Source organism: Peromyscus leucopus, chromosome 18 (genome assembly GCF_004664715.2).
Source record: "Peromyscus leucopus breed LL Stock chromosome 18, UCI_PerLeu_2.1, whole genome shotgun sequence".
Classification (NCBI taxonomy): domain Eukaryota; kingdom Metazoa; phylum Chordata; class Mammalia; order Rodentia; family Cricetidae; genus Peromyscus; species Peromyscus leucopus.
Window position 1 is genome coordinate 36,313,285 of NC_051078.1, and position 26,807 is coordinate 36,340,091.

Genomic DNA, 26,807 nt, shown 5'->3' on the forward strand with positions numbered 1-26,807 from the left:
CATGAGTTCTCAGGGGAATACCATTCACCCACCACACTGTGGGGGTAGAGGAGGCTGCCTAGTTAGAAGCAGCTCGGGTGGATGGGGTCAAGGAGCCACTGTTACATGCTCCTTGGGGGCAAATGTGAGGGGACCTTGCCTAAAACAAATGGATAGCTGATCTTAATAAAGCTAAGCAACTGCTTAGGGCCCTGGCAGTCCATAGGCCCCAGGCTGAGCCGAGTCAGGGCCTGTACTTCCCACCGACCTAACACTTGGAGGCTTCCGGGACTCCTTCTGGTTTTCTCGGAGCCTGGGCATTTCCAGAGGAAAGTCTCTTGGGGTTTTGTGGGCAGGTTTGCTGGTTAAGGACAGGGAACGTGGAGCGTGGCTCCCGTAGGCACGGTGTTCTAACTTTGGAGAGAGGATACTTCAGCAGAGTGAGTCAGCCTCCAGTCTGTACATGAATCAGGTGATACACTTACGTGGGGTGTTGGCTGGGAAGCCGGTAACTTGGAGACACGCCACCCCTGCTGCTGGACTGTGGGAACTCAGGGCAAAGCGCCGGGTTCCTCATCTGTGAAATGGGCATTTGGGTGGGTGAGGCTCCCTCACAGGCTTTCGAGTGAGGTGCCATCTAAGGCATTCTGGTTGCCCCACCGCAGAATAATAAAAGTGTGGTACCACGGCCACTGTTGGCCAGGCAGAATTCAGCTGTGCACAGTCGTGTTTCAAGGACTCTGTGATCAGGGTACTGACACCTACGGGCTTCTAAGAGCAAACCCATGAGCTATTTTTTTTTTCTTCCTATTTTAAGGCAAACGGAGGCCTATGGAGGTTGACTAATGTTTCCGGGCTCTACCAAGTAGAGAGGCTGGGATTTGAACCCGGGTCTGGCTATGCCAGTGTTATTTCATGCAATGTTTGGTTCGTCAGTGCTAGCTTTAACTGTGGGAACCGCTGGCCACGAAGGCCCACCAAGCCACGTGTACTAGAAGTTAGTTTTCTGTTACTCTCCTTAGGTAGTATACCACTCCTTGGTTGGTTGTTGATAGCTAGTCAAGGATGGGATTACTGGGTCCCAGTGCTTCATGCCAGGGGATCTTACGAAAGCAGGTGCCTCCATGCCCCGGGGATGGGCAGAAACGGTTCTGTTTGTGGCTACGGAGAGTGCGCCTCCCCACAGGGAGGAAGAAGGAACCTCTCTTCAGCAAGGACCTTGCTTCTGCACCCAGGAGCCAGTTCCTAGGCCCCTGTCAACAAAAGCCCACCGCTGCTCCGGAATGCAGTGGTTTAACATTAGTAGCAGCCTGTGAACCCAGGGCAGCTGCCTTCTGGAAGCGGGTGTGGTCGTTGAGCAGAAACGTCTCAGGCCTAGCTGTGAATACGACCCAGTTTAGACGTCAGGTACGGTTACAAGCCATGTGACGCGGGCTCAGTTTGACAAGCAACATATACTAGATACATGTCATGTAGAAAACGCAGATGGAAAAAAGAATATTATAATCACTGTTACATTACGTTATCCATCTTCTAAGATTAATTTCTTTCTCCTATAAGCATGCATGCATATGTATGTGCATATATAACATATATATATATAACATATATATATATACATATTAACATCAATTCACTGAAATGATGAAACCTCCCATGGGTACTGTAATTTTTCACTTAAGTGATATGTAAAGATAGATACAAGGGAGCAAGCACACTGTTGTTGTCTGAAATAGTGGCATGACAGTCCACTCTATGGCTGCCCCACTATTTAATTCCCCTCTCTGTGGTGGAAAACTGGATGAAACCTCCACGACCACCCAAGAGCAGTGACTTGACTTCATCTTTAAAGCAGCCGGGTCACGTGCACCTTGTCAGGTGGCTGTGTTCAGGGTGGGTGGTGGCCTGCACGTGTGCTGGCTGGGTCTGTCCCCTTACCCTTCTTTCCCACAGCTCATTTCACACAGAGCATCTACTGTGAGAACGTGCCCCCACAGAAATCCACCATCCCGCGTCCGCTGGCACTCAAGCTCCTGGGTCCCACTGCCAGGGACCTGAGTGACAGGCCCCCAGGGTCAGCAGCCTCCAGGGGTCTCCCATTGGAGCCACAGCCACTGTCAAGAAGCCAGGCTGGGCCTTCTTGTCTGGCAGCACATTTCCTGCCTCAAGAGGCTTCAGGAGCAGTTGGCATCTCCTGGGTGTCTGGCTCTTGTCTGTACGTCCACACGGGGACCTGATGTGCAGCGTCTCTGCTGTAGGCTGTGATCCCCATCCCTGGGCATCCCACGAGTCCTCAATTTAGCAGTGGCTCCCTGATGGCCAACTGCTCTCGCCTCCCCCCCCCCCAACCCCTAGAATTCATTGGATCGTGTGAGATTTTCATATCATGGTGAACGTCACATTACGGCTTGTGTTCAGCGTGATGTACTGCGCACATCTCTTTCTTGTCTGAATCCAACTAAGTAAAACAGCATGTTTCCCCTGCTTGGTTGAGGTATAGAAACCGGATGCAATCTGTCTGCTGGACCGTGGGCCACAGAACTGTGGATAAAGCAAGGAGAATACACACAGCCTCCCAAGAGGTTCGTTTTGACTGTTGACCTGTCATCCAGGCTAAGAGCAGGTAGCACAGATAGATTAATATTGACTAAATGGGCGTGGAAAATAAGGATGGCGATGCTAGGGCCAATACACGTTTGGGGCTTCTATTGGGTATTTGGCTACAAGCGTTAGGTGGATGGGTCCGTCCCATGCTACAGTTGAGGATGTCAAAGCATGTGGGTAGGAGAATGAGACTGGGTGGCGCTCCAACTTAATCCAAGCAGCAGCCGGGCGGTCGTATCAAGTAGATACTTACGGGAAAGGCCCAACTCTGTCGTCTGTCCCCTTCCCCAGCTGCGCTCCCCACACGCACGAGCCTGAGAAAAGTCCCAGCTGGTGGAGGAAGTTTCTGTACAACTTCTCCCTCTTGGCTGTGCCAGGGAGCGGCTGACCTTAGTCAGGGCTGAGCCCAGGGTGCGGGGGGGGGGGGGGGGGGGGGAGTGGCAAGGTCAGAGGGCAGGAGGCTGCAATTGCAGGGAGCCCACAGAAGATAGAGCGTCAAGGGAGCGCAGCCAGGAAGCAGGATGAGAAACCCTGTTGAGGAAACTGGTTGGATCACAAGTCTGAACACACCAAAGCCTGACCCATGCCTTTAGATCAACATTGAGGTGCCAGACCTGTAAAGCATGTTACACACACACACACACACACACACACACACACACACACACACACACACACACACACACACTGAGCCTCCTGAGCCAACAAACGGATGAAACAGAAGACGATGAAGCTCTCAAAGGTGTAACATTGTAGGGATGTGCATATGGTGACCGTAGACCGTATCTGTGTAGATTTTTAGCTTAAAAAATGCCATGGGGGTGCTGGGCGTGGTGGCGCACGCCTTTCATCCCAGCACTCAAGAGGCAGAGAGACAGGTGGGTCCTCTCTTGAGTTCCAGGCCAGCATGGTCTACAGAGTGAGTTCCAGAGCAGCCAGAGCTGCACTGTGAGACGTTGGGGATCGTGGAAGAGGGGGCGGAGAGGCTGTAAGAGCCAGACGTAGCCAAAGAGTCTCCTGGACATGGCTGATGCACTCCAAGAACTCACTGCAGCCAACCTGTACAAGACTCGACCCGTCAGCCTTTCATCATGGAAGGGAAAAGGATCATGGGGCCTGACCCCGCCCTGAGGGACTGTTCAGTTGCCATTGGCTGGGGAAAAGGGTGTCGCTTTCTTCAGTAACTACAGCCGCTGGGACGCTGCCCAGTCACTGACCTCCCTCCTACGGCTTATGCAGGCAACCCTGTTAAACTCAGTAGACTCAGGCGATCACACACGCACACACACACACACACACACACACACACACACACACACGGGATGAGAAAGTGGGTGGAGGGGAGATAACAGGGTCATAGGGAAAGAGATGAACTAAAGTTCGTCAGATACATGTATGAGACCGTCAAATAATAAAAATATATAATTATAAAAGTGCTGTGGAGCAAAGCACATGTAGGCATGTATATGTATGAGATATGTGTGTGAAAGTGTCAGTGACCTCTGGCTTCATGCGAGGGTCATCGCTCTCTAGAGTCAAATTCATGCACTTCGGCGAATGCTTAGTGAGCTTATTTGAATATTATCCCGATAGAACTAGGAACGTAAGTTCCACCCCAGAAGCATCTCTCTGTGTGTGCACACTTAGTAGACAGTATGTGTGCACATGCCCTAAGTTGTAAAAGTTCAGGAAAATTCTCATCTTGTCCACTACACGTAGACGTGATTTTGAGAATCCAGCCGAAACAGAGTGGAGAAGATTTGAAAAGATGTGCCTGCCCCGCACACATACACGTCTGTCCTTGCCAGTATTCGGTATACTGACCATGTACATAACATTGACATCAGGTTAGGAGATAGAATACGGAGATTGTGTAAAGTATATGGGAGGGTGTGCACAGTCTGTCTGGGAGTCCTGTGTCACTTTGTGTAAGAGACTTGAGCAGACGCAGGGTCCCGAGGCTAACCGCCACCCCCACCCCCACAGACAGTGAGGTATGAGATGACTGTATTTGGGATGATTTACACAGTCCTGTCCTCTTCAAAGAGAGAAGGCCGTGTTCACACCCACCACATATTTAAGCAGAGTTATGGACACACTCATTCTCAAAGGTGAGTCCGAGCGTGACCTGTCAGGGCTGCAGACAGTTCTGGGGGAAGCGGAGGCCAGTGTGTTGCTGAGGAAGTGAGCTGGGAGAGGCGTCTCTGCTCTGACACCTTGTGCCTTTACCTGTCAAACCGGCCACACCTCAGGTGTCATTTCCTGAATGACCAAACTCCACGGAGGAGTCATTTCCAAGCCCAGCCTTCCTTTTCTGGGTATCGCAGTTGTGGGTCGGCTGTAGGGGAATCTTGTCTCCCTTTCTCTGCAGTTGGCCTTGACCTTGTCCCTGCTGCCTGGGGCTCACCAGAAAGGGCGCCGAGTCGGCTCTGGCTATGAGTCACATTCCACATTTCATGGGAGATGATGATACCGTGGCTCGTTCCCCACATAGAAAGGAGGCAGATGTATCAAACTGTCTCTCTCAAGCCACAGAAAGTCCCTTGGCTCAACTGGACACGCATCGGCGTTTGTTGGGTTGCCAGGCAACAGGGAGTAACAAATACTTGAGTCTGGTACTCAAGGGGTGAAAAGCGGACCTCTCCAGAATGTCTCCATCACTTACCATAATAAGAGCCCTACCCAAGCGCTGCTCTGCTTTGGCTGACGTAAATCACCTTCTATTCTGGCCGAGAGCTCAGGAGCCAGATGCTTCCAAGTACGAGTTTCTGATGGTGTGTGATTTATAGTCCATGAACCTCAGTTTCTTCATCTGTCGTATGGGGTAATAATCTCATGGAAGACTAAACGAGTTAATAGCTTCGAGTTCTCAGGCAGTGCCCAGCAAATGCATGCTTAGCAGACCTCAGCCACTATTGCTGCTACACTGTGTTTGCCCAGCCGACTTGGTAGGAAATCTTCTTCCGGAACAGCAGAGAGGTCTGCAGCTAGGGTCTCTCCTATTCTGGGGATCTGCCCTGGAAGACAAGTTGCTTTAACTGCCTCCCTAGCCCACCATACTTCTCACGCTCTAGCTGTGGGTGCCGACTTGATTTTCCTTGCTAGTTTCCGCGGTGGGAGATGTTGAGCCCCTGGCAGGCTGGGAAGCCTCTCTCTGATGCTTGGCCCCTGCCCTTCCTTCCCCATCCTCGCCTTGGGTCATTCTCAGCCTTCTCTGTGGCTAAGGAGCCAGATGGCATCCACCTTGCCAGCTGGTCTTTAAAGAGGTGGCGCCATCCTCGCTCTTCCCTGCAGTCACACTTCCTCCTTCCTCCTTGTGGCGTCTTGTCCCGTCTCCCCCCAGTGCTGGTGAACTTTCCTCAAAAGCCTTTCTAATGCCCTACTGGGAGGCTTCCAGACCAGCAGTCCACACAGCCCCCCACCCCATTACCACTTTTCTGGTTGTGTGTGCGTGCGTGCGTGCGTGCGTGCGTGCGTGCGTGCGTGTGTGTGTGTGTGTGTGTGTGTGTGTGTGCATGAGGAAGCCAGAGGCTGATTCAGATGTCTTCTTCATCTTCTTCAATAGCTCCCCACCTAATTTTTTTTGAGACACCGTCTCTCTCAGAACCTGTAACTCCCCCATTTGGCTAGACTGGCTGGCCAGTGAGCCCCCAGTGATTTTTTTCTGTGACCTCCCCTCGGTCCTGGGGTCACAGGCATGTGCCACCATGCCTGGCTTTTCACATGGGTGCTGGGGATCTGAACTCTGGTCCTTATGCTTACACACCAGGCCCTTTACCCATTGAGTCCCCTCCTCCAGCCACGCCCAGCCCTTGTTTCCACCTTTTCTCTGCATTTAGCAAATGAGGATGTTGCCATGGAGCCGCAGATCATGCCCACTGTCTTCTAAGGAGCACGCACAGTAGGCTCTCCACATTCTTCTTAGGAAACAACTTTATCCAGACGTAATCCCCACGCTGTTCACCTGACTTGGGTCAGGCAGGCTCAGGACTCCCCTATTTAATCTTTTCTTGGGGGGGGGGTTTCCTGGCATGGCCTCTATCCAGCCTGGTGCAGTTCTCAGTAGAGATGTCCCTCGTCCAAGCAGCTAGTGGAATCTTTGTGTTCCCCCCATTCCTCTGAAGATTTGCCGGCGTGAGACGTGGGAGTGAGGTCAGCCAGAGTCACAGGATTGGGGGGTTGGGGTGGTAGGGAGTTGCTGGCCAGAGCACCAGCACACCAGCCATGGGACTGTTCTACGTTGATGCTCATCTGACCTGTCCCACGGCAAGGGAGCATCTGTGTGCTGTGCCGGGCAAGGTCTCCCTCTGGGGCTCATGTGTTTGGGATTTCCTGCATAGGGACCTTGCACGCCTCCTGTAAAATCCTGCCCCAGGGAATTTCTTCTTGAACATCTCAGTGCCAGGCAAAGGGACCCTTCTCTCTTGTTGAAAGGGTGGAAAAAAAAAAAAGGAAACCTAGCAGGCAAAAAGCTAACATGCTCATACTTAGAACGAGCCATGACCACCCAAGGAGGGTCAGAATGCATGGAGATCTCTCTATTGGGGTACTGGGCTCCCCCGCACCCCTGTGTGGAAATGTGGACAGGTTCTGGCTTTAGCGCCAGAAGATATTGGCAGTCTGGGCCTGTGGCTCCATTCCCATGTTCTGGCAGGGGAAGGATGCCACCTTCCTCCCTCCTTGTGCGCTGCTGTGGGATTTATACACCAGGTAGCTGCACTTGTGACCCAGTCAGTAGAGCGCTTCTTCCTCAGATGATTTATCTCACATGGCTGAGGAGGAAGGGCTTTTAAGGAAACCTTCAGGGTCCTTTCTCCATAGAATAATGCTGGCTGTTTGAACCAGAGGGAAGCCATCTTTTTTTCCCTGGAGTACCCAGGACTTAAGAGTCAACCACGGGGCGAGACCCGCAGCCAGCGTTTGCCAGACAGACACGGAACTGCGGTTTCGGCTTGCTTCATGAAGAACGTGCTTCCATATCCACTCGTTGCGCGGTCCAGCCTTGACAGAACAGCGGATCTCTGGAGTCGAGCACTTCCATGAGTAAAACGCAAACTAAAAGAAATGTCGCCACTACTTTCTCATGGGCTGGGAAAACTTGGGCCCTGACAGTGATTTTCATTTCTTTCATTTACATCCTAATGTTAGAGGGACTGAAGAGCCCGAATGTAGACACTAGCAACCAAGACTATGAAAGGAATGCCATAAATATCCAAAAGTAGGCAATTCGTTTCCCTCCAGTGGCTCTCTTCCCAGAAAAGGCTGCGGGACTGAAAAGAATGTTGTGTTGCCGGGTAGCCATAACACACATTTCTCCGACGCTTTGTAGCAAAGTCCTTTCCTGTTACAATTTCATTGCGCTCGCCCAGAGGCAGGTAAGACAGTACTGTCTTAGGGTGAAGGAAGTTCTCTCTTGCTGTATGAGTCACTGCAGTGCTGAAAGTTGATTTCCTAATTCTTAGAACCTTTGGTGTTTGCATGTGTGGCGTGCATGCATGCCTGGGCATACATAGTATGTGGGTGCAGGCACATGCATGTATGTGCAGGCACAGAGTTGACATTAGATGTCTTCCTTGGTTACTCTCCACTTCACTTACCGAGGCGGGAACTCTGGCTGAACATGGAGCTCGAGGATTCAGGCTAGTCTCGCTAGCCAGCTTTTGCGCTGGAGACCCCTTGTATTCCGGGTGCTGGCCACCACACCTGGCCAGCGTTTATGTGGACGCTGACGATCTGAAACGCGGTCCTCACCCTTCATCCTAACTGTAATACAAGGCTGACCAACCCTGCTTGTAGGGTTACTGTGCAGATTCTGTGAGCGGAGGTGTGAATCATCCCAGCCACACAATACCTGCTAACTCAGCGGGTAGCTTTTGCTATTACAAAATCGTCCCAGTAATACAGATAAGAAAGTGGCCAAAGGCTGGAGAGCACAGCACTCCTGGGCAGCAGGACCAAAGTGCAAATGGAACCTTCCATCTCTGACGTCACTCCTCTTAACCACCCTGTGGACATCAGGAATATTTTGGGGGCTTCGGCTTTCAACCTTTCATCCTTCCTTGTCTCCGGCTCACCCATTTTAAGTGTCTGCTTTTGTATTCACAGAACATCATCAAGAAAGTGATTGGGCAGAAGTTTGTGTACAAGTTCGTCTCTTTCCCGGATATCCTAAAAATGGATCCTCACGCGGTGGAGATCAGCCGGGAGAGCCTCCTGCTGCAGGACAGCGACTGTAAGGTGTCCCCCGAAGGCCGAGAGGTCCACAAGCATGGCTTGTCCGCCCTCAAAAGCACAAGCCGAAACGAATACATCCACTCCGGCCTGTACTCCTCCTTCACCATCAATTCCCTGCAGAACCCTCCCGAGGCCTTCAAGGCCATCAAGACGGAGAAGCTGGAGGAGGAGCCGGGTGACGACAGCCCCCCTGTGGAAGAAGTCAGGACTGTGATCAGGTTTGTGACCAATAAAACCGACAAGCACATCACCAGACCTGTGGTGTCCCTGCCTTCCACATCCGAGGCCGCGGCAGCGTCCGCTTTCCTGGCTTCGTCTGTCTCGGCCAAGATCTCCTCTTTAATGTTGCCAAATGCTGCCAGCGTCTCGTCTGCGTCACCCTCCTCATCGCGGTCCCCATCCCTGTCCCCCAACTCTCCCCTCCCTTCCGAACACAGAAGCCTCTTCCTCGAGGCAGCCTGCCATGACTCGGATTCTCTGGAACCCCTGAATCTGTCATCGGGCTCCAAAACCAAGTCTCCGTCTCTTCCCCCAAAAGGCAAAAAACCCAAAGGCTTGGAAATCTCTGCACCTCAGTTGTTGCTCTCCGGCACCGACATCGGCTCCATCGCCCTCAACAGCCCAGCCCTCCCCTCAGGATCCCTCACTCCAGCCTTTTTCACGGCACAGGTAAACACTCTTCCCAGGGTCCTCGTGGGGAGAAGGAGGAGCCACCCCCATAGTCCTCAAGAGTTCTCCCTTGGCCAGTGTCCCAGAGTCACTGTGTATACTGAGAGGCGCACCCGAGGAAAGGCTTGGTGTCCTGGCAACCGGGGGACATTTGCGCTTTGTGACTCAGAGTAACCTCAGAGGGATCATGCACATAGGCGATGAGGGTGGGGAGATCTCTGGGGACATTTGCACTTTTTTGGGGGGGGGCATTTTAGGCCTTGGGAAGTTTTTATGGCGTGATTTTCTGAAGGCACGTAGAAGTCACGTGCGTCCTGATAAGAAGATCCGTGTTCACGGGTAACAGTGTGGAGCTGCGTGTGTCATGTTGACCTTTAACAAGAAAGCAAGGGTTCCACGCAGAAGGAAAGTCCCCACCAAAAGCAGGGATGCTGGGGGGGGGGAAGCTCCGTGGGGAGAGGAGAGCCAGCTCACACAGTGTGAAGGTCTTAGCTGCTGTGAGTCCCTGGAGAAGGTGCCCCCCACCTCCTGGCACAGTGCCATAGTGGTGTGTGGTTCCGCTGCAGGACAGAAAGAAGAGGTGGTCCCGGACCACAGTGTGGTAGTGGTAGAGGTTAGCATTGGCTTAGCATCTGCTTCTGCCTCCCCAGCTTCCTAGGTGTGGGACAGAGGGACAGTGCTCTCCGAGTGACGCCGTGTAGTGACAGTCCATTGGGAGGGTGGCCATGCTGCCCTTACCTAGCCTGCCCCAACTAGCTGGCTGCCCGGCATCATCATCCTGGAGCCTTGTGGCTCCAGGTGGGATCACATTGTAGGAGGGCTAGAATTCTGGGCCCCGCCTCTTGGCATGGTCATGGCGGTCTTGATCAGCCCCAACAGTAGACACCCAATTCTCTTGGCATGTGCCAGAGATTCGCCACACACCGGTGGCACACCTTGCCATCCATGCCACAGCAGCCCCCTGGTGTGGATACCGTTGTCATTGCCACTGACCAGCTGAGGTGACCCGGGGTACGGGGGTGATGTACCTAAACTCGGTCCCATGGCTGTACGTAGGAGGGATGACTTTGGACCTGTTTTGTCGGCCTCCAGCATCCACTCAGAAGCCACACACTCGCTGCTGCCATCCTATGGGGATGGGGGTGGGGCTGGGCAAGCAGCTGTTGGACCCTGACTGAGGGCAGACCACAGTTTCTGCAGACCAGCTGCCGGCAAGTCTTTGCTACTTTGCTTGGCAAGGCTTCCCAGGCAGGGGTGACAGGACGGCTCGCTCTTGGGAAGTGGCAGTGGCGGCATTCATGACTGAGGGGGGGGGACACGACGGATGGACGACTCTTGTGATTAGCATTCCCTAACAAAGCAGGGCTGCCTGGCGACGACGACGTAGCAGCTCATGCTGAGGCTCAGGCGAGTCAGGGATCAGAGCTACCAGGTGGACAGTCTGGCCTCCGTGTTTATGACTGTAAGGTTGAGAGTGGGTCTGGAACCAGGCCAGGTCACCTCTTGTCTTAGTGTTTATGTTCTCTGTGAGCCTGGATCACCTACTCGGCGCGCGAAGTAGCCCTGGCTATCTCGGGGTGGGGTGGGGGGTGGGGTGGTGGTGGGGAGAATCGATCCGATTTCTAGTGTGGCTTTGAGCCTAGCTGCTCTGAACTTGGTGGGGTGGACCTCTCAGAGGGACTGAGGGAGGCAGGGCTGGGGACCTTGACCTGAGATAGGGATCCTAGCATGTGGACAAAGCATTAATCCCAGGAGATAGAACCTTTGCCCTAGAGCCTGGAGAGAATGCTTAGGGAAGCTAGGCTTCTGTAACGGAGGCCTGTGGGCCTCAGGCATCTGGGAGTCAGGCTGAGGGGTCTCCACCTTCATTGAGTGAGTACTAAAACATTCAAAAATGGGCCCAGGCTTTCTGAGGGGGGGAGGAGAGAGAGAGAGAGAGAGAGAAGAGAGACAGACAGAGACAGACAGACAGACACAGAGACAGAATGAGAGAAGAGTTTGAAATGGAAGGAGGGTGCTTGGGGACACAGTGGAGACTCGGGACCTAAACGTCACCAGAGGTTCCTTTATGTTCCTGGAGTGTGGGTCCCTGCTCCTGGTGTGGTTGTGGGCAACAGAGATGGGGGGAAGGGCAGAGATAAGGTAAAACTCAGCCACACCTGCCTTCTCCCAGCCTTTGGTGGTTTATCTGGGACCAGACGGGCCTCTCTGGCTTATCCTGACCAGCCTTAGGTCCTTCAGGACTGGCTGTGCTTGAAGTCGGTGTAAGATTTAGATTTGTAGAGAAGCTCCCTCCAACAGGTTGCTCCAGGAGCTTACCCACCCACCCTTAGCTCTCCCACCCACCCTCGGCTCTCCCTCTTGGAGGACAGGCAGGGTTCAGAACCAGGATGAACAACATCCGGTTGAACCCTTCTTATGGGAGGGTTTACTCCCTGGCTCATGGGCTTCCTTGCCCACCTTAGCACTTCTCCTCACCCCCTGTGGGGTGGCTTTGCGAAGTGGCACATGGCATTTGGTCACCTGTGAGAACACCCTCTAAACCTTTGCCCGGAGAGGAAACTTTCTTTACAAGAGAGGAAGCGTGTGCTGCACTAACCCAGTCCCCTAAAAGTGAGGAGCCTTGACGCAAGCCGCATCACGTGATTACCGTCCTTGTCCACATCACGTCGTTAGAGCCAAATCCAGATTTGAACTTTTCACCTCCCGCGTGATGTGCAGAGAAGAAAACCAGCCTGATTATTCTGCCAACCCCTCGGTGCCCCGGGGCCACCTCATGGCAGGACCACTTGTGATGCCTCTAACAGGAGCTATAGAGAGCCGGGGGGTGTCACCCTGGGGTTTAAGTTTATAATAAACAACAGTTGCCAGAGCAGACAGTCAAGAACGTCTCCAACAAGGGACTGAGAAACTCAAACAAAAAGTCGAATAGGTATAGAGATGGGAGGCGTCAGAGCTCAGCCACAGAGGTCCTATCCGAATGTCGCCCGCCCGAGAAGCAAGGCTGCTTACTGTCTCTCTTGGCACAAGCTACCAAATTGAAGGCAGAGGGGGAGGAGCTGGGATGTGAAGCCCCCCTGGCCTCTAACCAGACACCTTGGCAGGCCGATGTCCCATTACTCCTGTCTCCCCGAGGCGAAGTTAACTCAGGCTCCAAGGCCGATGCACTACGTTTCTCGTTTATGCCAAGACTCACGTTCATCTATCTCACCTGCACTGTGCAAGATGCTGAAATCAGATCCGTTCTAGCACGGGGCAGGCATTCACCCTCAGAGTCTGAGTATGCATGCCCCAGGGTGTTTGCTCAGCAGCCGCCCCGGATTAGTGCTGACTGAGTGGAGACAGCCTGCTAGGTCTGAAATGCTAAACTCGACTTCCTTTTATTATGGGGTGGCCAGACGGCTTTGATCCGGAGTCAGAAAGCGGGAAGTCTGGAGCAAGGGGGAGCAACCAGAGTGCAGGCATCCTGCGGGCTCCCCCTTCTAGGGATGCTTTCCACCCTCCTGTCTCCTGTACCATCCTCAGAAGAGAAACAGGGTCTTTTCTCTCTCCCTTCTCTCAAGGGTTGTTCAACTTCCTTCTTACTCTGTTAACACTTCCCCAGCCAAGCCTCCAGCTTTGTTTACCATGACCTTTCCTACAGGCGGAGAACTTCCTTGTAGGAGGTCTCTGCGGTAGGTAGATGCGAAGGTTCTTGGCTCCCGCGTTGTGGGTTGCCCCCGATAAACACCCTAAGAGAGTGCCTCCCTTCTCTGCCATTGACGGCTCATGGCTCTTTCTTCTCATCTGTCTTCTCCACTGTGTTCAATACTTCTTTCCCATGCGTGAGATTCTCCTTAACCCTTTCCTTCAGATCGGAGCCGCACAAACTCTTATGGGATTCCAGTCCTCTTCTTTCAAGTCTTTGAAACTATGTTTTTATTGAATTAAGACAACCTTGTGGCTTTCTAGAGATTGTCACTTCTGAAAGTGATACACACACACACACACTCACACACACACACACACACACACACACACGAACGCACGCACGCACGCACGCGATGGCGGGGTGTGTGCTACAGTGCACATGTGGAGTTCAGAGGACAAACATGGAGGAGTGGTTCTTTCCTTTTACGATGTGAGACCCAGAGATCGAACTTCCGCCTGGTGGCAAGTGCCTTTACCACTGACCCCACTTTTCTAAAATGTTTAACTGGGGCGCTACTATCACGGAGTCCGTTTGCCGCCTGCATTGGTTTTAAGGTGCATGTGCTGGGTTCCTCCTTGACTTTTCCTAAAGTCTGAATGACTTTCCTGTTGTCTCAAGCACCCACTCAAGACGTCCGCAGATACTTGCCACTGAGGAGATCCTGCATCCTGTAAGGTCGCGAATGCCTCCTCTTTTTAATCAGCTTGAAGGGAGCTGGTCACTGAACACCCAGATGCTTCCTTGCTTGCCCAGGGTTAGCAGAGAGACACGGTTCTCGTTCTCACGAGCTTACAGATGCTGCTCACAAGGTCAAGAATATTGGCCGATATATAATTTAGGGTCACGAAAACTGCCTAAGAGGCTGAGACATGAGTTGACAGGACATTAACAGCTTCTAGAGGCATAAGCCAAGTGGAACACAGATTCCTCATTAGAGTAAATAAATAACCACTGAACATTAATTTTGCAAGACGTAAAAAGGACATAAGTGACTAGTTTTACAACCTTGGGACCTAGTGTAAGGATTCTGTCTTATTACGTCATCAGCCTGTGCCGGCGTCACGAGTGCCGCATTAACCTCTTCACCTAGCCATGATGAAGTGCACACATGTGCATGCACACACACACACCACACACACACACACACACACGAGAGAGTTAGGACCTACAGAGGAGACCCGAAGAGCACAGGGAACAAGAAGAAGATTTGGCTCCGTTCCTAACCATGAAGGGGGAGCACCACCCCTGTGTAAGATGCTGTGGTTGGAGCTAGGGATACACGCCTGGGTGGAACAGTCCCCTGAGAGCTGGGAGGCACAAAGGGGATGTTTAGGAAGAGGGGATTAATTTGCCCAGAGGAGTAGAAGAACATGGAGACGTAATTGCTAAGGGATGGGTAGTCACACTTGGGGCAGGCATGGAGGAAGCAGTAGGAACCTTTCCGGCACACAGGATGGGAGTGCTGTGGGCTGAGGAGAGCGTGAGGCGAGGATGTGGGAGAGCTCTGGGTATCAGGAAGAGCTGTAGTTTAGTCAGATGGGAAGGTATCCTCAAAGGTAAAGGCAGCAGTGGGGGGTGGGGTGGCGGCGAAGGAAGCCGGAGGGGTCTGAGTGACGACGGTATTAACTGTGTTGGAGAAATGACCCTGATGGCGTACATCTAGAAGGGGCCGCTGTATCCAGGTAGGATACTTTGTAATAAACACTCCAGGAAAGGACATTGAAGCTGTCAGGCTATGACAGGCACAGCCAGAGGAGCTGGATCTGGGAGACATTTGGAGAGTACCGGCCACAGGCCGTGGTGACTGGAGGGGTAGGAGAGAGCTGGAGGCTGAACACAAAGACCACAGGAAGCTATTAGAGAAAAGGTATCAAGTGTGAACTGTGATAAATCAGAGGATACACTCAGGTCAAGATGTACCCGCTCCGAGAACCAGGGGACAGAGTTAAGGCGTCACCAACATGTGAGAGACGGTTAAAACCATGGGAACCAAGCTGGATAGTGAGGGAAGCGGAGTGTGGGAAGGTTGGTGAGAGAGTCATCTAGGAACCTCTGTATGATAAGCCCAGGACACATAAAGCCAAGGAGGAGGGTTCACAGAGGGAATTTACGAGGTACGTATTAGGTTTTAGGGGACGTAGCATTTATGGCTAAGGAGGCCTTTTTTTTTTTGTCCTGAAACTGAATGGATTTTGAATGAATGGTATTTCAGAGTGACTAAGTTGGCAGATATGTACAGAATAGATGGGGGGTGGGGTGGGGGCGTGTGAGGCAGGTGACTGGTCTAGGTTGTAGATATCACTGGTTGAGTGACGTTCTGGCTGAGTCTTGAATGCAGATGAAGCAAAGAGATAGAAAGTGTATTTGTGCCTTCTTGACTGGATGCTGAAGGAAGGGCCGTGTGTGCAGACATCATGTCTTGTGTTTTTCTTGCTTCTGCAAATATTTCCCGTGTCAGTCAGGGTGTACATTGAGATACAGGACTGATGGTACTGCCTGCTGAAATGGAAGTCTTAAGAAGCAGCGGGTGTGAAAGATGAGTTCAATTTTGAACATGTAGGTCATTCCAGGCAGAGAAGCTAAATGAAAAAAACTGAATTAAGAGGATGAGGCCAGACTACCCCTCAAGTATGGAGAAGATTTTTGTTGAGGATACGAGGGAGAAAGGAGGCAGAGGGAAGAGTCCAGGCTGAACATGGTCAGCAGACTAAACTGGACCATGCGAGGAGAGAGGGAGAGCAAGAGAGGAGCTGCCTATGAAGAGAGGTGACCTGGGCCAAGAGACCAGCATGGCCAAAATGGCTGAAAGATACAGGGATCAAGCTGAGGAAGGGGAAGCGAAGCCCCGCCCCTGGGAGGGAGGGGCTTAGGGCAGGGGGCGGGGTGAGAAGTGCTGGGTGGAGCCACTGGTACCAAGTGAGACTTGTCCTGTGTTCCGGTGGGAGAGCACAGTGCTGCAAAGTCCTCCAGCTCATCAAGCACGTGGGGACTGAGGAATGAGGAGGAAAACAATGAAATGCCCCAATGGCTGTGGGAAGAAATTCCACTTGCTTGAGGAGAGGCCAGAGGTCTACTTTGAGAAGGTGGCGTGGTTTTTTGATGGGCAGAGGGAGACGGGTAGAAATGGCTGAAGGATATGACACAGACAAAGGAGCATGGACCAGGACACACAGGTGCAACACATCTGGATGAGGCCAGCTTCTGTGGTGAGAGGTCACATGTCTAAGTGAAGCTGAATGGTGAGGAAGAGGAAGGAGATCCTTGTGGGGAACCCCTTTTCCCTTGTAAATGGGTGCCCATTGACCTTGGGGGGCTTTCACTTGGGTCAGGGACTCCTATGGCCATTTGTTAAGACAGATATACTCAGGTGGACCGGAAGAAGCAGTATGGGTTCTTCCTGTAGCTCTCCTCTCCCCAAGCCCCCCCCCCCCAGGTCCTTCTTTGCAGGTACTCTCTCCCTCCAGGAGGGCAGGCAGAGATGCAGGGCTCTGTCTGCCATGTCCTGAGATAACCCAGGCAAGGCTCTTGAGCAAGTTCCCCTTCAATGTTCCCAAGTAGTTCTTCTTTTAAGGGCACAGGATCTCCAGGGAGAGCAGCGATCGGAGGAGGAGTGAATGAAGTCATTTCACAACGTTTATTTGCATAAATTATAGAAGACATTTCAACTGTATTACCATGAGAAACAGAAGGCCCCTGCAGTCTAAGTACATCCTGTATTCCTTGGGAACAAATGCGCAAACACCTCCAATCCAGAGGGGCATGTAAATTGTAGACTATGGAAACAGAAATCCTCTGTTTTACATATTGCCCAGAGGTGTGAGTTTGTGGCCTTGGGTGAGAAACATGTAGCTGTCCTGTATGGTTTAGAAGACTGTGTAGACTTGGAGAAGTCTTCATTGAGGGTAAACCAAAAAGCCTTAACATTGGGTATTAAATGTTAATTCGACACACTGTGGTTCGAACCTGGCTCTGGAGTATCATGTAAATTAGTTCTCAGATCACCCGAGTCTGTGGACTGGTGCCCAACCCACCTGCAGCGGCTTTCACAGAACTTTTCTCCACACAGTTGAGAATTTCTCCCATGAATAGATAAAGCCCATTCAATGAGTATGTCAGGCACATCTTATCGTTAATACTGATTCATTAGTTCACAAAAATACTAGGACTTGGCATGACTTGAGTCTCTTAGACTTGATATTTCTGTGTGTTGGTTGTATTATAGATTAAGAGTTTCAGATGGATTGTATTATCTTCCCAGCAACCCTGCCATAATAGCATGCATTTTCATTCTTACCATTTAACAGATTAAGATCGAGGTCCAGAGAGGCTAGATTTCTTGTCTTAGGTTGTCTAGCTAGTGAGTGGAGGTTCTGACATGGGAACCTTGGCAGAGCTCATTAATTTTTAACTGTGAGGCCAGCTGGCCTAGCATACTTGTGAAATTGCCTACGACTAGGAAAAAAAAAAATGGAACGCTGATTCAAAACACGAATTTATCCTAGTAACCTCGTAGGCCATTCACTACGTAGAAGGAAATGCCGTGGAACCAAAGACTCCAATAACTTGGTTTGAATTTGTTTACCTGTCAGCACTTCGGCTGGATGTTTGTCTCTCCCGCCGAACAGAGCAAACCTTTCAATTTGGGTTTAAGCTCAAATGTTCCTGATAGTTATTGAAGCTGCTGAGGCCAGTTCTAGGAAAAAATAACACGGCAGCATCCAGCGTGATGCAATCTGAAACGCTGGCGCCTTTGCCGAGTTCTTACACAAAGAGTCTTATTGAGGGGCTCCTTCTGGTCACCAGAGGTGCAGACACCCTGGGCCAGGGAGCGGGCCTCTGCGGAGAATAAAAGCTGTGCACATTTCCTGGCTTGGGCGGGTTTGTTTCTCCTGCCCTTTAGCTGGCTTGTGGGCCAGGACTCCTGCCGAGTGTGGGCAAGCAAATGCCAATCCTGTCACTTCTAAGAAATGCTAAGTTCTGGCCCTACAGCCCTACTTTCCATTGCCAGGGTGATGAATTCTTCCCAGCCCCACATCCAGAGGAAGTCTGCAAATTCAGCTCAGAGGTTCTGAACAAGCTGCTGCAGACTCTGCTGATAGAATGTCAATTATTAAAGGGCTGTTGATAACAGTCCGTGAAGCTTGAGAAGACTTTTACAAACATGTGTGTGCCCATGTAACCTAATAGGTGTCCACTGTGGCTAATAGTGTGATAAGAAATGAAGCGCTCCCAGGGATGCTGTTTTGTCTGTACATTTCTTTGTTGACTGGGAACGGAGGAAGAGGCTGAAGGAACTGTTCTGACAAGCTGCTACAAACCTGACTTTTCCACCGGCATGTTTAGGCAGGGGGACTTGCCTAAGAAGTGTGGATAAAATGAGCATTAAGAAACTTAAAACTTAGCCGGGGCGGTGGTGGCGCACGCCTTTAATCCCAGCACTCGGGAGTCTGTGAGTTCGAGGCCAGCCTGGGTTACCAAGCGAGTTCCAGGAAAGGCACAAAGCTACACAGAGAAAACATTAAAACTGCTCATAGTCGTGCAGACGGAACTCAAGTTGCCCAGTTTTCCTGAGAAGGCAAGGTTTGGTTCACTCTCCACGGCCAGTGCACCTAACCAGTTACTGGGCTCCTCTTGGTCATGGCTGGCGTTAGGTGAAGCCCTAACAAGACCTGCCTGTTGCTTGTCTTCTAGACACCAAATGGACTGCTGCTGACCCCAAGTCCGCTGCTCTCCAGCATACATTTCTGGAGCAGCCTTAGTCCTGTAGCTCCATTGAGTCCTGCCAGGCTGCAAGGGCCAAACACACTCTTCCAGGTAAGGGTTTGCAACTAACTTTTCAACATGGCTCACCCGTGGCTTTTCCTCTACATTCCATATAATACTTAGTTACTATGTTAAGTTTCCAAGGGGATTCGTAAGGATTGGGCTGCACAGCCTTTTAGAGACAGACAATGTCACTGAGGCAGAAAAGATGTGCTCATGTCAGGAATCCAAACATGGATTGTTCAAGTGTTCTGGATATTTGTACATGACTAGGAAAACTGGAAATCTACTACAGGAATTATTTAAAATAAAATAAACAGTTTTCACAAATGCTCAATAAAGGACTTTAGAATATGAATCCAACGAGCCAACATATTCACATAGAAAACATTAAAAAATAAAAAGAGTGAACAGTTCTTCCAAGCTGGAGTAGAAGTTGCCTGCACCAGTCTATAAATTATAACCAAACTCTAATTTTGTAATACAATACCGTGCAGCATATGGTTAAAGAATAATGAAGGACCTCCCTGAGTTAGAGGAGCACATTCATTATTCATTCAGGTTCTGGAATCTTCTTTCTCATCATCACGTGGAGGTCAGTATTTCCCAAAGACAGCTACTCACCCACTCAAGGAGTGACTGTTGTATGTGAACACAGGCAGGGCCAGGAGTGAAGCAAATATTGGTGGACAGGATGCCAGCCAGCTCTTCGTTCCCCAGTTCTGGCTCCATCATCTTATCTGGCCTGCTTCCCCTGCCCTAGTATGGCTCACCCCAAACCGACCGTAGCTCCTTGCTCACACTGCATTTAGCATGTTGTATTATGACTGCCTGTTGATCTGGCCAACTCTACTGGTCTCCAAATGACGGGAATCATAGTCTGGTCACTGTGCCACTTCCCAGCATCTAGGATATCAACAGGTGCACAAATGTCAGTCATTACTGATGACCTAGTGACAAGTCACCAAAGCGCAGATGCCAAGAGAACGTGTGAAGAGCTCAAGTCTCCTCAGCTTGTCATTGTGCCTCTCTGCAAGAGCACAGTGTCTACACGATAGGATGTAGGGTCTCCTTGGAAGAGCGGGGGAGCCACAGAGGTTTTGATTGCTATCATGTTGCCCCTGGTTTCCTAGCAGGCTTGGAGTAGGGTGTCATGATGTGACTGTTCCCTGGAGTACTCGGGTTTCCTTCTCTCCCTGGCCCTCAGAACCATCACAGCTCAGTTCCAGTCAGGCACAGTGAACATGGTGATTGTTAACAATTTTAACCGGAAGTGGCATGTTCACGTAGAAGCAGAGTGGGAAGGAGGTACAGGAATACAGCAGCTCCTTGGGAGTAAGACTGCGATACTATATTAAAGACTCTAACATGGAGCTTTTGTAGAGTTCACTAAATATCTAAATAACAAGCGGTCCCTCATTTCTGTTCTATTGGGAGGCTTGGAAACCTCCTTGGAAAACCACAAGGAACCCATGGAGTCTTATGTTCCTATTCTAGTCTCCCTAACAGTAAATACAGCTCATACCCATAGTCGATAGATAGCCAGGACCTCTAGGAGCTGGGAGCTGCCCATAACATATACCCGTGGCTCTGTAAAGTCAGCATGCACCCGAGTCACATGGATAGTGTGTCAAGTAAAGATGCCACGCTGGGGCTTCTGATTCGTGAGTTCTTGGATAGGGTCTGATAAAACATTTTTTTTTTTTTTTAGAGACAGGGTTTCTCTGTGTGGTTTTGTTCCTTTCCTGCATCTCTGTGTAGATCAAGCTGGCCTCAAACTCACAGAGATCCACCTGCCCCTGACTCCCAAGTCCTGGGAGTAAAGGTGCGGGCCACCACCACCTGGCCTGATAAAAACATTTTATTCACGTTTCTAATGACGCTCTAGTGTAGGAACCATATTCTGAGAACTGTTGTGGATGGACTAGGGGTTCGTTCCTAATTTATACTTCAAGTTCTGCAGCTTACTGCCTATAAAGGCCATCTGCAAAGAATTTCAGTTTTAATTTTACCAAACAAGCTCGTTTTCACTCCAAGAGCCATTCAGAAAACAAGTGGGGAGGTTGAGGGCGGGGTTAAACTTAGCCCGGATGACTGACAGGTTGCATGTTCCTAAGTTACGGCTGCATCCACGAGACAAGGGAAAACAACTTTGTACCTTTTAAAATATCATTACTCTTTTCATACAAAAAGAGCAATGGAGTATGGTAAAAGTCAGAGGTGGCAGTTTTAAAAATGGTAAACAACAACCATGCTAACGGGAATGAGATTTCCAACTAAAAATAATAGGCATCAAAATGGATTTCTCAGAACTCAGGTTATTACTGTGCCCCTTCCAAATGAATAAAATTAACAAGCCTCATTTACATATAGTAGGTGTTAATAAATGGAAGAGAAAATACAAGTTTCCTGTGTGATCTCTCTGGAAAAGCAAATGGAAATCCTTAGGGAAAGACTTGTCTGCCACAGAAGATCTCCTGAGACAATTATGTATCTTCCCGTCTATCTTAAGAGGGAAAGGGACAGGCACAGGGTCACACACTGCACCTCTGGCTAGCCGGGAACTAACTCACTTTGTAGCCCAGGCTGGCCTTATACTCACAGTAGTCCTCCTGCCTCAGCCTCCTGGATGTTGGGATTACAGGTGTGCGCTAGCATACGTAGACCACGATTAGGGGAGATCTGGCAGGGCTCAGCAAAGACGAGAGAAGGACAGAGGTAGGCTTTCTATCTGCAGTATGTTTTAGTGGAGAGAGAGGACCAAAGACAGGGCCTCGCATGACTGGAGATCCTGATCTACAGATACAGCGCAGTTCGGTTTCAGTTGGTCAGGTGATCAGATCAGGACTGCACCTCACAGGCGGGTACACGTGGAAACCAGGGAGAAGTGACGCAATCCCCAACTGAGAACGTGTCCTGTCACTTTTTAGCTTGGCACGTTTTTACAGTCCTCCGTGGCAGGGCCTGTAGCCGAGGCGGCCGATGAAGAGCTGGAGCTGGATCAGCAGGGGACGGCAGAGCTCTTCCCAGCTGGAGACCGCGTAGAAAGGCCCCAAGCAAGAAGCTCCACCTGAGCTGAGCCAGAGAGAGGGTCAGGGCTTCGACAGAGAGAATGTAGTTAGGTCTTAACACATTTGCGTGGCTGGTGACGGATCAGGTGGGAAAAGCAGCTCCAGCCTCGAACTGTGTGCTCAGGAGCTGCGGCCCTCCCCTGTTAATATTTTATACATCGTAGGTATGAGAGTATGTTAGGAAAATCCCACTGATGTGCGTGTGGAGGAAAAGTGAGAGCCAGTTAAGGAACAGAATATAAAACAAGAGTACGTCAGATAGATCCGAATTGTAGCAGGCATGTCTTTAGCAGACGGTTCAGGGGTAATGGGTTTGAGGACTAGGGTTAAGTACTGAAAATCATGTATGAACAAAGCTGGTGGGTTCTTAGAAGGCGGGGATGCCATTAATACCGGCTGGCATGCATCAGTGTGCTAAGTTACACTTTGCTTACTGCGTGCCAGACTTCGGCCTAAGTAAGCCACGTTTCTTTCCGTGTGTCTGCACTTCAAAGATGAGATTTACCCAAGGTCACACAATAGTATATTCTGGTTCCGGTTGACCTGTATTCCTAACCCTGCCTCTCACAGACTCAGAGCGCCAAAGAGCAGGATCTGTGAGGCTTCGGATTCAAACATCTAAAAGTGAGTGTAGCTGGCAAGTTAGGGGTATGGACTGGAGAAGAGACAGGAGGTCTGGGGAGCGTTGAAAAGAAAGGCTGTGGTGGAAGAAAAGCAAATAAACAGGCTAGGAAAACAAACAAACCCAAAAGCCAATCAAGAAGGATAACAACCGAGTGCATACACAGGAATTTCTAACACATGGAAGAAACTAAAACTAAAGACAGTGCTTTTACAGCCACCTATAAAGAGGTTATAAAAAGAGAGAGAAGACACAACTGTTCTTCAAGAAGGAACGCCCAAGGCCAGTTCTGCTGTTCACCTGCAGTCACCAGGGGAGGGGTGACCAGGACATGGACGGTAGCTTAGACGGTGTAAACCGCATACACGTGAAACAGAGTCCTACAAAATGTAAAGATCCCAAAGCTGCCGGAAAGACATTACCACTAAAGAACTGGGCAGCTTAGTAGAGCTGGAGATAAAACTTAGTTTTGCTTATAAGCTATGACTTTTAGTTAATCAGAACCTCTTTGGGTTGTTTTTCTCATTTAGAAAGTGAGCCTAAGAAGCTTACTTTCTATTCCTAAACACCCAATGAAATGGCAGCTCCTGAGAGGGTGGTGTTGGATGTGTTACTAAAATAGTTTGAAAAATTTAAAAAAAAAGTATTCACTCATTCTACAAATATTTATTGGACTTCTAACATGTGCCAGGCTCTGTGGTTTGATATTTGGTGTTGAAGTTTAATATTTAACTTTCCCGGACTAAACAGGGATTAGGCTAGAGAGCACCTGGCGGATCAACTGGACACATTTCATCTTTGGCAAGGCAGAACTCGAGCTGTGAGCAGTCACATGCTCAAAAGATGCTTTTCCTCAGTCTTCTTCACTTAGGATTATAGCTGAAGGATTTGTTCGGGTCATGAGGTCAAACCATAATGCTTCCATTCTGCATTTACCATTCTAGTTAACCAACAGTACAAAAGTCTCACTGTCTCCTTCTCTGGCTGTCATTGAATACATTGATATTAAGTCAGAGAGAAAGTACGTTCTCGTCTCCAAAATTAAGACAGTCTTTCTTTTATAGAGTCATCTTGTTTTTAATTACGTGTTTGTGTGTGTGCGTGCCCACAGAGGCCAGGACAACAAGATCTCTGGCATAGGAATTAAGTGTTGAGCCACGGGTGGGTGCTGGAACCAAGCTGGGGCCTTCTGTTAAGGGAGCAGCCAGCACTGTTAACTGCTGGGCTGCTTGTCCGGCTCCCTGGTCCTCATTTTAAACGAGTACTGCCGGACAATTTTGCTGTGCTATGGAAAATGGACAGCGAGTTTCAAAACTCAAGATGACTGACTCCTATGTAAATAAAGAATCTTGGTTTCCAGTCTCTCTCTCTCTCTCTCTCTCTCTCTCTCTCTCTCTCTCTCTCTCTCTCTCACACACACACACACACACACACACACACACCCCGCCCCCAATATTTAAAGCAAATCAGCAGGGTATATAGCTGAGAACCTTTAAAAACAATAGTAGAGTGAGTTTTACAGCAACATGTAAAGCATGTTTTGGGACCTCAGGCACACAGAATAGAGATATTTTCCGGGCCTCCCTCTGTGGCTCTAGGTAACCTTTGTAAAACAGATCAGCGACCAACTCCCATCTCTCGGTGCCGAGAGCTGCCTCCACCGGTGTGTCTGTGTGTGAAAAGCATGCACACTCTTCAATACATCTGCCACGATTGATTACTGAATGCCTCTCATCCTTTCCAGTTCCCCACACTGCTCAATGGTCACATGCCGGTGCCACTGCCCAGTCTGGACAGAGCCCCGTCTCCAGTCCTCCTCTCCTCCAGCTCTCAGAAATCATGATGACCGGCGGCGGCGGCGGCGGCGGCAAGGAAGGACTCAAAGCTGATGACGCCAGCTTGTCCCCAGGGACTAGTTTACCTGTGTCATGAGAAGGACATTGTGAAACCCTGTTCATTTGGTTTGCGCTTTTCATAACACAGATAATCTAGATGTATGTTAGCATTTTAAGAACCATTTTTTATATATTCAGCTATATATGAAAGTCTGTTGTGCATTAAGTGGATTTTAATGTTTCTGTTTTTCTATCCTTTTGGCTCTGAAGTGTTGAGCACTGACGGTGAAGAACCTTTCTTAATGTTTTCTATATAACTAATAAGGATGTGAAGCTTTTTATTGCTTTAATTCTGCATATGCTGAACTCTGCTTGTATACACAATATAACCAGCTGTGCCTTCCTTTGCATTTAGTTTTATGTACATGAGTTATGTATTTCTAGTGTTAAGAGAAAATGTCTGAAAGACAAAACAGCATCAAACAGCTCTCGGAAGAATGTTATTTTCACAAGTAGAAACCATGAAAAGTGTGCTCCTATCACTGTAAGAACTGCCTTAGACCCTCTTTTGAAATGAAAAATCAGTAAATACAAATGTCCAAGTAATGTTTTTATAAGAATGAACGAAGCCATATTTAGACAATAAACATTCTTTAAAGAACATGTTCCAAAGTGCATTTTTTAAAAGATGAGCTTGCCAGTGGCCAGCTGCTTAGCCATATGAAGTAGCCTTTCTGCCCTGGGATACTGAAACCACACTAGGTCCACACCGGCAGAACTCTTAGAAGTACTTCCCAGGTTTACAGGTTGTTATCTCTGTTCTCTTGGTTTCCTGTAACCACAACCATCTGGTATCTTTATCACTTCTGGGAGTTAGGGTTTCTTTAGAATCCTGGCATGACAACTAATATTTAAAAATCGAATGTTTTAGGGCTGAGGGTGTACTCCGTACAGTGTGGGTGCAATCCCTAGCAATCTGCTCTTGGTCCCTCCTAGAAAAGGGGGGTGGGGGGAGAAGAAGAGACAAAAACCAAGAGTGGAACATGCTCACAGACAGTGATGAACTCATACCCTGAAGAAATGATGATATTACACCAGGTATCTTCCTGGGTACAGATACCACAATTTTTGATGGGTTAAGCAAACTGTACTACGGAGAACTGGAGGAGCTGGAGGCTTTGCTGGAGAGGAGCACCTAGGAGACATGCTCTCTGTATTCCAGTGAGGAGGAGAATAAAGGCAATGGAGTAAGAGAAAACTCTTCAGGAGGCTCACTGTGGACGTGACTGTGCGGCCATTTGGATGCTCTGCGGGACAAGCATTGTGGGAGGGGTGGGTGAGGGCTGGGAAGGCAGCAGCCCCTCAGCTGGTCAGACACTGGGAATGGGCGGAAATGCTGATGCAAACTACGAACTCAGAGTACGGCCCATGTAAGCTTGGGTGTGCTGTCATACTCACCTACCAGTAGGAAAAACCGAATCGGAAATGTGCCTCAACAGCTGTTCCAAACTAGGTACTAAATAAGAGGATTATATGGTTTGTTCTTTTTAAAAAAAAAAAAAAAAAAAAAAAAAAAAAAAAAAAGCTTGTGGAAAGACATTTGAATTTTAAAAAAATCTAAAATTCTGTTTAGATACTTATAAATGAGACTTTGTACCAAAACTGACCATGTTTCTAAGGGGGGGTGTGTGTCTTTACTGAGGGGCGGGGGTGGGGGGCCTCTGACTGTAAAGCCATGGAAATAGCTCCGAACCCATAAATAGACTGTCCCTGCCACTCCCTCATGGGCGAAGAACAAATCTCCATAAAATAAAAAGGAGCTGTTTCAGGGAGCTGCAATTACTGCATACAATGTCAGAGTCAGGAGAGGCTTTGAGAATGCTTTCCTCCAGCTGGGAGAAGCTGGGACGCCTAAGACAGAGGAAGGCTGGCCCAGAGTTCAGGTGAAGAAACGAGGCTGGGGTATCTAAACCTGCTCCATGAGAATGCATCTGATGTGCAAGATTCTCACAAAGAAGCAAGAGGAATTGGGGTGCAGGAATTTCAACTCTAAATGTTGGTTGGAAATGGTCCAATGACTTTCTTCCAACCACTGTGATTATCCTATATTATAGATTCGTTGATTAGAAATGGGAAAAATGCTCTAATTCTTGGGGGAATCCAAATACTCACTGTAGTGAAGGGAACTGGAGGTTTGGAGAATAATCAGCTTCCCCATCTTTATAGTGTTTTTAACAGGATTGATTTAGCCAGAAAACAGATTCCAAAGAACGTTAACATTTCTTTTTTTTATGCTTGCCTAATCAATGCTGACCTGCTGTGGCTGAAGTCGGAGCTCT

General features: G+C 49.6%; 1 protein-coding gene across 2 annotated transcripts in view; it reads left to right on the forward strand.

Moving 5' to 3' along the window:
* The window catches only part of Elk3 (ETS transcription factor ELK3), a 66,386-nt gene extending 40,338 nt beyond the window's left edge, over positions 1-26,048 (forward strand). Inside the window, exons 3-5 of one of the 2 annotated variants that reach the window (XM_028880235.2) lie at positions 8,689-9,486; positions 18,869-18,991; positions 24,378-26,048. In XM_028880235.2, coding sequence (XP_028736068.1) covers positions 8,689-9,486; positions 18,869-18,991; positions 24,378-24,476 — 1,020 coding nt within the window. In that variant the 3' untranslated portion in view covers positions 24,477-26,048. The remainder of the gene's footprint in view (positions 1-8,688; positions 9,487-18,868; positions 18,992-24,377) is intronic. The other variant, XM_037196818.1, reaches the window with a different exon arrangement.
* Positions 26,049-26,807: the final 759 nt, after the last annotated feature.